Source organism: Bufo bufo, chromosome 3, assembly GCF_905171765.1.
Source record: "Bufo bufo chromosome 3, aBufBuf1.1, whole genome shotgun sequence".
Taxonomy (NCBI): Eukaryota; Metazoa; Chordata; class Amphibia; order Anura; family Bufonidae; genus Bufo; species Bufo bufo.
In genome coordinates this window covers 183,695,768-183,708,637 of record NC_053391.1, presented here as the reverse complement: position 1 = coordinate 183,708,637, position 12,870 = coordinate 183,695,768, and the positions used below count along the sequence as shown (strand labels likewise).

The following is a 12,870-nucleotide window of genomic DNA, read 5'->3' as shown; positions in this document are numbered from 1 at the left end:
ATCCAGAAGGCAGGGACACCTGGGAACTGTCCCTGCCTTCTCTCTGGGTTGCCCTGCTGTCACTGACAGCGGGCAACCCGATCAGCAGCTGCACGATTAGCGTGCAGCTGCAGTTTCTGAACGGACGTTTTAAAATGTCCATTCAGAAATAGAGAACCACCTCCCGGACGTTTATAGTCTATGGGCGGATGGGAGGTGGTTAAAAGCAGAGAAACTGACATTTGGAAAATTACAAAATTTGGTAAATATGGGATTTTTTCATAAATAAAGGTGAAATATATTGACTCAAATCTATGACTGTCATGAAGTACAATGTGTCACGAGAAAATGGCTTAAACAAGTAAAAGGCCCCTTTCACACGGGCGAGTATTCCGCGCGGATGCGATGCGTGATGTGAACGCATTGCACCCGCACTGAATACCGACCCATTCATTTCTATGGGGCTGTTCACATGAGCGGTGATTTTCACGCATCACTTGTCCGTTGCGTGAAAATCGCAGAATGCTCTATATTCTGCGTTTTTCACGCAACGCATGCCCCATAGAAGTGAATGGGGCTGCGTGAAAATCGCAAGCATCCGCAAGCAAGTTGCTAGGTGACAGTCTATTCACTGTATTATTTTCCCTTATAACATGGTTATAAGGGAAAATAATAGTATTCTGAACACAGAATGCTTAGTAAAATAGCGCTGGAGGGGTTAAAAAAAAATAAACAAATTAACTCACCTTCTCCTCTTGATCGCGTAGTTCCCAGTCTCTTCTGATGAGCTGTCGGCTAAAGGACCTTTGGTGACGTCATATCACATGCTCCAATCACATGGTCCATCACCGTGGTGATGTACCATTTGATAGGAGCATGTGATCTGACGTCACCAAAGGTCCTTTAGCCGACAGCTCATCATTAAAGAAGTAAAGAAGAGACTGAGGAGGAGGTGAGTTAATTTTTTTTTTTTTTTTAACCCTCAATTGATCACCTACTAAGCATTCTGTATTCAGAATGCTATTATTTTCCCTTATAACCATGTTATAAGGGAAAATAATACAATCTACAGAACACCGATCCCAAGCCCGAAATTCGGTTTTTTATCACGCGCGTGCAAAAAACATTGCACCCGCGCGATAAAAACTGAACATCGGAACGCAATCGCAGTCAAAACTGACTGCAATTGCATTCCTTCTCGGGCGGGATTGCCGCAATACACCGGGACGCATCCGGACCTAATCCGGACCCGCTCGTGTGAACCCAGCCAAAGTGTTCCAAAGTTATTACCACATAAAGTGACACATGTCAGATTTGCAAAAAATGGCCTGGGCAGGAGGGTGAAAACTGGACCGGGGTAGAAGGGGGTTAAAACAACTCCCAGTTATCCTAAAAAAATAAACATCGCTGGTATATGATTAAAACATCCTATTATTTATCCAGCATGGTGAACAACATATAACAAAATTTCAATGTAGAATTGCCGGCTTTTGGTCGCCATGCCTCCCCCCAAAAATATATATAATTTTTTTATTTTTTTAAAAAAGCAATGCGTCATTTTTACCACATAGTGAATGTCATGAAAAGGAAACCCATAAAACAAAGGCAGAATTGCATTTCCTCCACAAAGATTTTTTTTGTAGTCTCTCATCAATTATATTTTCCACAAAAAACTGATATGTCTACAGAAACATTAAAAAAAGTTATGGCTCTTGGAAGGAGTGGATGGAAAAACTAAAATGTCACCATCAAAATCTGCTTGATCCCTAGGGGTATTAAAAATATTCTACTCGTGATTAATAATGCAATCCTGAGACATACTGTTAATGCTGTGTTAGGTCCTGACAAACACAGCTTTTACTAGTAATGGTCATTCAAACACCATTTGACTGCCAGAATGCTTCTGTGCAGGAAATTAATACACTACATTCATAAAGATTACTTACCCTAACATGATGGATAACTCGTTGTGACACATTCACCTTATAGGTCTTTAAACCTAGCTCTTTTGCTACGCGTAGAATGCGATTTTGAGTCGGTCCCACATAGGCCCCACCAACATCCACATACTGAACTTCTTTGTTCTGGGCAGAAATATGAAAAGAGAAATTATTACATGATACAGTATACAATATAGTTATGATACCTCCATTATCAAGGATGATAATTAAATGATCCTTCAGAAGAGCATCTGGAACTATAGGACTCAGAGTTGTTCTCTTGTGTAAAGTCTTTTAAAGGGAGTCTCTCAATTCATTGTAAAATCAGGCACAATGCCTTGTAGGGCTAGCTCAGCTGAATGTAAGGACACCTTTCAATTTGGGCAGGTTCACATCTTTACTAACGGTAATCCAGTAGTTTGTTTCGGCAGAAGAATGGACTACCGGAGTTACTTGAGGGCCTTCCCACACACAAGTCTTGATCCCATTTGCGCCTTAGTGAGATGTTCAAATTCCTCTTAATAAATAAGGTGCATATCTGGCATTCAGTGCTCCAGAAACTGATGTCTACACCAGCTAGGGGCTGACGCACCCTTCTGCTATAACTTACGTCAGTTTCTGACTTAAGTTATAATAAATTCGGCAGGCCGCGTGCAGCCCCGTTCTCTTACGCTACCTCCCACCTCCTTTTCTTGCCGCTTGGAATAGCAAATTATGGCAAACTTATAGCATGCAGCGTAACTTGCAACTTTACGCCACTATAGTGACATTCACTCTTTAGTAAATGTCCCTCACTGTCCAACATTGCAAGATATTGCTGCACATTGTTGGATTCCCATTGACTATAATGGGATCCGGCAGCTTTCCAGCATAAATACCGGCTTTCTGCAGGACAAATTCTACATGCAGCTGTATCTATCTGACCGAAAGCCGGCATTTATACCAGAATGCTGCTGGTTCCCCGTCAGATACCATTATTCTCAATGGAGAACTAGTGGTGCCTGCCGGTGTGCAGCTTTATCCGGTTATACAGTAACTCCAGTAGTCTGTTCCTCATCTGAAACAGACTACTTCAGCATAGATGTGAATGAAGCCTTAGTGATCTATTGCTTCTTTCTGGGGGAAAAAAAAGTACTTTTAATCCATATGCGAATGAACAGTTAAAGTGAATGTGTCATTAGAAGGTTACCTATTGTTTAAATCACGTTTTTATGTTTAACAGATTTTTGAAGAATTTTTTATGTTATTTGAAATTTTCCATATCAATATCTATATTTAAGCAAAACCCTAATTTCTGCAGTTTTTGTACTGGCCACTAGGCCTAATAATAGGCGCAACTTCTTGGTCTATACCAGAGATCATCAACCTCCAGTATTCTAGCTGTGGTGAAACTCCCAGCATGCACAACTGCTTGTCTGTTCTCTGATCTCCCACAGAAATGGAGCATGCTTGGAGTTGTTTCACCACAGCTGGAGTGCCGGAAGTCAATGAGGTCCCCTCCTGACCACTGTGTCTATGGCCCATTGGGCTGACGTAAAGCAATTTTCTTAATACTTAATCGTGTTCAGGAAATAGAATAAATAAATCTACAATCAGAAAATTATATAAATGGAAAAAAGTATAAATCTAAAGGTATCGGCTCTTTATAGAGTGATGAGGGGTGAGTTGCAGAGAAAGATGATGAGAAAGTAAAGCTATTAAATATTTTTTTCTTCACTGTATTCACTCAGGAAAATAAACTGTCAGATGAAATGCAGAAAATTTCCCATTAAAAGTGGCCCGTCTGACCCAGAAAGTGCAGCAGTGTCTTAAAAAGATTAAAATAGACAAATTACCAGGACCAGATGGCATACACCCCTGTATCCTAAGATAATTAAGTTATGTCATAAACAGGCCCTTATTTCTGGTATTTAACCCCTTAAGGACTTAGGATGTACCGGTACGGCATGTTTCCCGAGTCCTTAAGGACCTATGACGTACCGGTTTGTCATGTGTAAATCATTGAGCAGGCACCTTGGCTAAATGTGTGGGGGGGTCCCGCGATCCCCCCGTGTCGGCGATCGCTGCAAACCGCAGGTCAATTCAGACCTGCGGTTTGCGGCTTTACCTGCGGTTTGCGGTGGCGTGTGGCGGTGCCATCGGGTCCCCATGCGGCTGTAGGGGGGATCCGATGGCATGGAAGGCAGCGCGCTGCCTTCCGGTGACGAGCCTGTGAGATCCAGCCCCCTGGATCTCACAGGACAGAAGCTGTATGAGTAATACACACAGTATTACTCATACAGCCAATGCATTCCAATACAGAAGAATTGGAATGCATTGTAAAGGATTAGACCCCCAAAAGTGAAAAAACTGAAAAAACTATGGCTCTCAGAATCATGGAAACATGATTTTTTTTTGGTTTCAAAAATGATATTATTGTGTAAAACTTACATAAAAAAAAAAAAAGTATACATATTAGGTATCGCCGCATCCGTATCGACCGGCTCTATAAAAATATCACATGAACTAACCCCTCAGATGAACACCGTAAAAAATGTAAAATAAAAACTGTGCTAAATAAACCATTTTTTGTCACCTTACATCACAAAAAGTGTAATGGCAAGCAATAAAAAAAAGTCACACGCACCCCAAAATAGTGCCAATAAAACCGTCATCTCAACCCGCAAAAATCATACCGTACCCAAGGTAATCGCCCAAAAACTGAAAAAATTATGGCTCTCAGACTATGGAAACACTAAAACATGATTTTTTTTGCTTCAAAAAAGAAATTGTGTAAAACTTACATAAATAAATAAAAAAGTATACATATTAGGTATCGCCACATCCGTGACAACCTGGTCTATAAAAATATCACATGATCTAACCTGTCAGATGAATGTTGTAAATAACAAAAAATAAAAACAGTGCCAAAACAGCTATTTCTTGTTATCTTGCCTCACAAAAAGTGTAATATAGAGCAACCAAAAATCATATGTACCCTAAACTAGTACCAACAATACTGCCACCCTATCCCGTAGTTTCTAAAATGGGGCCACATTTTTGGAGTTTCTACTCTAGGAGTGCATCAGGGGGGCTTCAAATGGGACATGGTGTCAAAAAAAAAAACAGTCCAGCAAAATCTGCCTTCCAAAAACCGTATGGCATTCCTTTCCTTCTGCGCCCTGCCGTGTGCCCGTACAGCGGTTTACGACCACATATAGGGTGTTTCTGTAAACTACAGAATCTGGGCCATAAATATTGAGTTTGGTTTGGCTGTTAACCCTTGCTTTGTAACTGGAAAAAAATTATTAAAATGGAAAATCTGCCAAAAAAGTGAAATTTTGAAATTGTATCTATTTTCCATTAATTCTTGTGGAACACCTAAAGGATTAACAAACTTTGTAAAATCTGTTTTGAATACCTTGAGGGGTGTAGTTTATAGAATGGGGTCATTTTTGGGTGGTTTCTATTATGTAAGCCTCGCAAAGTGACTTCAGCCCTGAACTGGTCCCTAAAAATTGGGTTTTTGAAAATTTGCTTCTAAACTTCTAAGCCTTGTAACATCCCCAAAAAATAAAATATCATTCCCAAAATGATCCAAACATGAAGTAGACATATGGGGAATGAAAAGTAATAACTATTTTTGGAGGTATTACTATGTATTATAGAAGTAGAGAAATTGGTATTTGAATTTTGGTATTTTTGGTATTTTTTTATAAATAAAAATTATTATTTTTTACTTCATTTTAGTGTCATGAAGTACAATATGTGACGAAAAAAACAATCTCAGAATGGCCTGGATAAGTCAAAGCGTTTTAAAATTATCACCACTTAAAGTGACACTGGTCAGATTTGCAAAAAATGGCCGGGTCTTTAAGGTGAAATAGGGCTGAGTCCTTAAGGGGTTAAAGGGGTATTCCCCATCTCAGACAATGGGGGCATATCGCTAGAATATGCCCCCATTGTCTGAAAGGTGCAGCTCCCACCTCTGCGATCCGCACCTACACAGAGAACAGAGCCCTGAAAGTGGTGGAGGGAGCACTGCGCATGCGCAGTCAACCTCCATTCATTTCGGTGGGATCTCTATGGGGAGAGCGCTGGGTGGTGGCCAGACCTAGGGAAACCCAGGGTCCTACAGCCACCCCCTTCCCCGCTTCATTCTCAACAATGGAGAAATATCCTTTAAGGACTCTATATTGACAGGGAGTGTTCCATAGGATTGGCGCTTAGCAAATGTGGTGCCAATATTTAAAAAGGGGTCAACAAGAGAGCCTGAAAACTATAAGCCATTAAGTTTAACATCTGTCATGGGTAAACTGTTTGAAGATTTTCTAAGATTTACCTCAATGAAAATAAGCGTATAACGCGTCGCCGTATCAGCATGGCTTCATGAGGGATCGGTCATGTCAAACTAATTAGTTTCCATGAGAAGGTAAGTTCTAGACTTGACCGCGGCGAATAGGAAATAATAATAACACATAAGATGCCGAGTTATTTGGACAGTCAGACTGCTGGTCACATGACACAGCTGAGGATCAGAAGAGAGGTTATAACTCAGAAATACAGTTACTATAGCACTGAAAATTAAATACAAATATTTTCTGAACCTGAAAACTGAGGGGGCAGGTGGATGGAAGGCTATACCCGTTTTTAGTATGTTCAAAGTTTATGGGCTTGTGGTAATTTTTCCCCCCTCGTCCTGTGGAGTCATTGTTTAGAGGACTCGATTGTTTTGGGGTTAAAAAGTAAGCCCTTACTCCTTCCCACTTTCTGAGAGTTCTACTTTTCATTCTTTTTGGAGCGAAAGGACCCCCTTTTTTGTATTTTTTTCAAAGGAAATCTCCTTTTTCTATTATCAATTGGGAAAGACTTCTTGTTATTTATGACCTTCTCCAAGATCTTCTCTAAATCCTGACCAAACATATTTCTCTAAAATGGAATACTACAAAGTCTTAACTTTTAACTCTCCAAACCTAGAGTTGAGACACAGAGCCCACCTAGCTATATTCCTGCAGGCTGTGGGTCTGGCTGTAATCCTAACGACTCCACAGTGGCATCAGATAAAATGTCCAAAGCTTCTAAAACAAGAGGAAGTTATCTTTTAATAAACACTCCAAATGAACTCTCTCTTTAAGGACCTAAACACAGAGGTAGATGCCAGATTTTGCTTAAACAAAGCCGAAACTTCTTCCCAAGATCTTTAAAGACAAATATCCATTTTCTTAACCATAGGATCCTTTAGAGGTCACATATACTCAGAGGAAAGAAATGACGGATCAGGCATGATTAAAGTCCAAAAAATGTGAAAAAAAAGTCCGGCTTTCAATAAAAAGTGCTGCATCTTTATTCTTCAAAAATTATGAATAGCATTATAGTCTACGAGTTTTAGATACCAAAATACGATCGTTCCTCATGACCCATGTAAGTAGGTTACACTTGGATTTTATTTTTCATGATTTTTGAAGAATATGCAACGCTTTTTATTAGAAGCTGGACTTTACTTTTTTTGGACTCAGAGGACAGTGCAATAATATTCTTGGACAATTTAGCTAGGGATACTTCAACCTTAGGGCAATAATTAACAAAGACGCACTTTCCTTGTCAAAGGGAGTCTACACCTGATTGTTCTAGGAATAAACAGCTTCCTATCAGGAGTGTTCCACTTAGGCTCCATTCACACGTCCGTTGTTTCTTTCCTGATCTGTTCCGTTTTTTGCGGAACAGATCTGGACCCATTCATTTTCAATGGGTCCTGAAAAAAAACAAACGGACAGCTCAATGTCTGATTTTTTTTCAGGACCCATTGAAAATGAACGGGTCCAGATCTGGTCCAGATCTGTTCCGCAAAAAACAGAACAGATCAGGAAAGAAACAACGGACGTGTGAATAAGGCCTTATACTGTATTAAAGAGTGGTGAATTTTATGCACAGGGAATTATGGTTGCATCGGGTATAACATTTTCGATACCCAATCAATACTTTTGTACCCGTATCAATACGATACCGGGATATGCTATTCTCTGATACTAGGCTGCGCTACTGCACTGCTTTTCTAGTTTATTTTTCATTATCTGCAATTGTGATATCTGATGAAACAAGAGCAAATAGGAAAGATACATAAGGAGATGAGGTTATGTTTTGCTTGTTGTTGTTTTTTTTGTTTGTTTTTTTTGTATTTGGATTCTGGCTTTAGTTACTCTTTAAGGGAGTGAATTAAAACATTGGCAATGTTAGGCTAGTTTCACACTAGCAGCAGGGGAGTCCGGCAGGCTGTTCCGGCGGGTGAAGAGCCTGTCGGATCCGTCCTGCCGCTAGTTCACTTGTGCCCCCGGACTAGTGCAGACAGTACTTTTAGTCTGGCTGCCTCTGGCCGTACGCTGCCGTTCTGCTGCCGGAACTCCGCCCCTGCACCCATTATAGTCAATGGGGACAGAGCGGCAGTCCGGGGGCACACGTGAACTAGCGGCAGGACGGATCCGACAGGCTGTTCACCTGTCGGAACAACCTGCTGGACTCCCCTGCCGCTAATGTGAAAGTACCCTTAGTTGTGTGTTTTGCACATAACTTTTTAGAGCAAGATTCTGGAAGATTAACTGAACAAACCACACATTTATGGGGTTATTTCTCAAACTGGGGTAAAGTAGAACTGGCTTATTTGCCCATATCAACCAATCAGATTCCACCATAATGAGGTGGTTATTATGGGGGACTTCAACTACCCAGATATAGACTGGGAAACTGGAACTTGTATATCTCATAAGGGAAACAGGTTCTTGGGAATAACCCAAAGCAATTACCTCTCCCAACTGGTTCAGGACCCGACTAGAGGGACGGCCATACTGGACTTAGTATTAACCAATAGGCCTGACAGAACAACAGACGTGCAGGTTGGGGGACACCTGGGAAATAGTGACCATAAAGTAATAACCTTCCAATTATCATTCAAAAGAGCGTTTCTACAGGGAGGAACAAAAATACCAAACTTCAAAAAAGCTAAATTTAGCCAACTAAGAGAGGCCATAGGTCTAACTAACTGGGACAATGTCCTCAAAAAAAAAAATACAGCCACAAAATGGGATATCTTTAAAAACATCCTAAAATCTCATTGTGAGAGGTACATACCGTATGGGAATAAAAGGTTAAGGAACAAAAAGAAACCAATGTGGATAAATAGAACTGTAAAGAAAGCAATAAATGACAAAAAGAAAGCATATAAATCACTAAAACAGGAGTGTAGCACCGAAGCACTGAAAAACTATAAGGAAAAAAATAGAACATGTAAAAAACTAATAAAAGCAGCCAAACTAGAGACCGAGAGATTAATTGCCAAAGAGAGTAAAACTAACCCTAAAATGTTCTTCAATTATATAAATGTTAAAAAGTATAAATCTGAAGGTGTCGGCCCTTTAAAGAGTAATGAGGGGGGAGTCACAGAGAGCGACGAGGAGAAAGCAAAGCTGTTAAATATTTTTTTCTCCAATGTATTCACTGAGGAAAATAAACTGTCAGATGACATGCAGAATGTAAAAATAAATTCCCCATTAAAAGTGTCCTGTCTGACCCAGGAAGAAGTACATCAGCGACTTAAAAAGATTAAAATAGACAAATCGCCAGGACCGGATGGCATACACCCCCGTATCCTAAGGGAATTAAGTAATGTCATAGCCAGACCCTTATTTCTGATATTTGCAGACTCTATACTGACAGGGAATGTCCCACAGGATTGGCGCATGGCAAATGTGGTGCCAATATTCAAAAAGGGTCCAAAAACAGAGCCTGGAAACTATAGGCCGCTAAGTTTAACATCTGTTGTGGGTAAACTGTTTGAAGGGTTTCTGAGAGATGCTATCTTAGAGCATCTCAACGGAAATAAGCAAATAACACCATATCAGCATGGCTTCGTGAGGGATCGGTCATGCCAAACTAATTTAATCAGTTTCTACACTGCGTGCAGAATTATTAGGCAAATGAGTATTTTGACCACATCATCCTCTTTATGCATGTTGTCTTACTCCAAGCTGTATAGGCTCGAAAGCCTACTACCAAATTAAGCATATTAGGTGATGTGCATCTCTGTAATGAGAAGGGGTGTGGTCTAATGACATCAACACCCTATATTAGGTGTGCATAATTATTAGGCAACTTCCTTTCCTTTGGCAAAATGGGTCAAAAGAAGGACTTGACAGGCTCAGAAAAGTCAAAATTAGTGAGATATCTTGCAGAGGGATGCAGCACTCTTAAAATTGCAAAGCTTCTGAAGCGTGATCATCGAACAATCAAGCGTTTCATTCAAAATAGTCAACAGGGTCGCAAGAAGCGTGTGGAAAAACCAAGGAGCAAAATAACTGCCCATGAACTGAGAAAAGTCAAGCGTGCAGCTGCCAAGATGCCACTTGCCACCAGTTTGGCCATATTTCAGAGCTGCAACATCACTGGAGTGCCCAAAAGCACAAGGTGTGCAATACTCAGAGACATGGCCAAGGTAAGAAAGGCTGAAAGACGACCACCACTGAACAAGACACACAAGCTGAAACGTCAAGACTGGGCCAAGAAATATCTCAAGACTGATTTTTCTAAGGTTTTATGGACTGATGAAATGAGAGTGAGTCTTGATGGGCCAGATGGATGGGCCCGTGGCTGGATTGGTAAAGGGCAGAGAGCTCCAGTCCGACTCAGACGCCAGCAAGGTGGAGGTGGAGTACTGGTTTGGGCTGGTATCATCAAAGATGAGCTTGTGGGGCCTTTTCGGGTTGAGGATGGAGTCAAGCTCAACTCCCAGTCCTACTGCCAGTTTCTGGAAGACACCTTCTTCAAGCAGTGGTACAGGAAGAAGTCTGCATCCTTCAAGAAAAACATGATTTTCATGCAGGACAATGCTCCATCACACGCGTCCAAGTACTCCACAGCGTGGCTGGCAAGAAAGGGTATAAAAGAAGAAAATCTAATGACATGGCCTCCTTGTTCACCTGATCTGAACCCCATTGAGAACCTGTGGTCCATCATCAAATGTGAGATTTACAAGGAGGGAAAACAGTACACCTCTCTGAACAGTGTCTGGGAGGCTGTGGTTGCTGCTGCACGCAATGTTGATGGTGAACAGATCAAAACACTGACAGAATCCATGGATGGCAGGCTTTTGAGTGTCCTTGCAAAGAAAGGTGGCTATATTGGTCACTGATTTGTTTTTGTTTTGTTTTTGAATGTCAGAAATGTATATTTGTGAATGTTGAGATGTTATATTGGTTTCACTGGTAAAAATAAATAATTGAAATGGGTATATATTAGTTTTTTGTTAAGTTGCCTAATAATTATGCACAGTAATAGTCACCTGCACACACAGATATCCCCCTAAAATAGCTAAAACTAAAAACAAACTAAAAACTATTTCCAAAAATATTCAGCTTTGATATTAATGAGTTTTTTGGGTTCATTGAGAACATGGTTGTTGTTCAATAATAAAATTAATCCTCAAAAATACAACTTGCCTAATAATTCTGCACTCCCTGTATGAGGAGGTAAGTTCTAGACTTGACAGCGGTGAATCAATGGATGTCGTGTATCTGGACTTCTCCAAAGCATTTGACACTGTACCACATAAAAGGTTAGTATATAAAATGAGAATGCTCGGACTGGGAGAAAACATCTGTATGTGGGTAAGTAACTGGCTGAGTGATAGAAAACAGAGGGTGGTTATTAACGGTACATACTCAGATTGGGTCACTGTCACTAGTGGAGTACCTCAGGGGTCAGTATTGGGCCCTATTCTCTTCAATATATTTATTAATGATCTTGTAGAAGGCTTGCATAGTAAAGTATCAATTTTCGCAGATGACACTAAACTGTGTAAAGTAATTTACACTGAAGAGGACAGTATACTACTACAGAGGGATCTGGATAGATTGGAGGCTTGGGCAGATAAGTGGCAGATAAGGTTTAAGGCTACTTTCACACTACCGTTCAGAGCGGGTCCGTCTGATGTTTGCTCAGACGGATCCGCTCCTATAATGCAGACGTTTGGATCCGTTCAGAACGGATCCGTCTGCATTATAGTTTAAAAAAAATTCTAAGTGTGAAAGTAGCCTGAACGGATCCGTCCAGACTTTACATTGAAAGTCAATGGGGGACGGATCCGTTTGAAGATTGAGCCATATTGTGTCATCTTCAAACGGATCCGTCCCCATTGACTTACATTGTAAGTCTGGACGGATCCGCTTGCCTCCGCACGGCCAGGCGGACACCCGAACGCTGCAAGCAGCGTTCAGGTGTCCGCTTGCTGAGCGGAGCGGAGGCTGAACGCTGCCAGACTGATGCATTCTGAGCGGATCCGCGTCCACTCAGAATGCATTAGGGCAGTACGGATGTGTTCGGGGCCGCTTGTGAGCCCCTTCAAACGGAGCTCACAAGCGGACACCCGAACGCTAGTGTGAAAGTAGCCTAACACTGACAAATGTAAAGTTATGCACATGGGAAGGAATAATGCAAGTCACCCGTACATACTAAATGGTAAAACACTTGGTAACACTGACATGGAAAAGGATCTAGGAATTTTAATAAACAGCAAACTAAGCTGCAAAAACCAGTGTCAGGCAGCTGCTGCCAAGGCCAATAAGATAATGGGTTACATCAAAAGGGGCATAGATACCCGTGATGAGAACATATTCCTACTACTTTACAAATCATTAGTCAGACCACACATGGAGTACTGTGTACAGTTCTGGGCTCCAGTGAACAAGGCAGACATAGCAGAGCTGGAGAAGGTCCAGAGGAGGGAAACTAAAGTAATAACTGGAATGGGGCAACTACAGTACCCTGAAAGATTATCAAAATTAGGGTTATTCACTTTAGAAAAAAGGCGACTGAGGGGAGATCTAATTAATATGTATAAATATATCTGGGGTCAGTACAGAGATCTATCCCATCATCTATTTATCCCCAGGACTATGACTGTGACGAGGGGACATCCTGTGCGTCT

The 12,870-nt window shown here is 41.0% G+C and overlaps 1 protein-coding gene across 1 annotated transcript in view; it reads right to left on the bottom strand.

Moving 5' to 3' along the window:
* LOC120994921 (amine oxidase [flavin-containing] A-like) overlaps positions 1 to 12,870 on the bottom strand; it is a 126,141-nt gene that overhangs the window by 67,719 nt on the left and 45,552 nt on the right. The window contains exon 3 of the mRNA XM_040423808.1: positions 1,926 to 2,063. Within this exon, the coding sequence (XP_040279742.1) occupies positions 1,926 to 2,063 (138 nt within the window). The remainder of the gene's footprint in view (positions 1 to 1,925; positions 2,064 to 12,870) is intronic.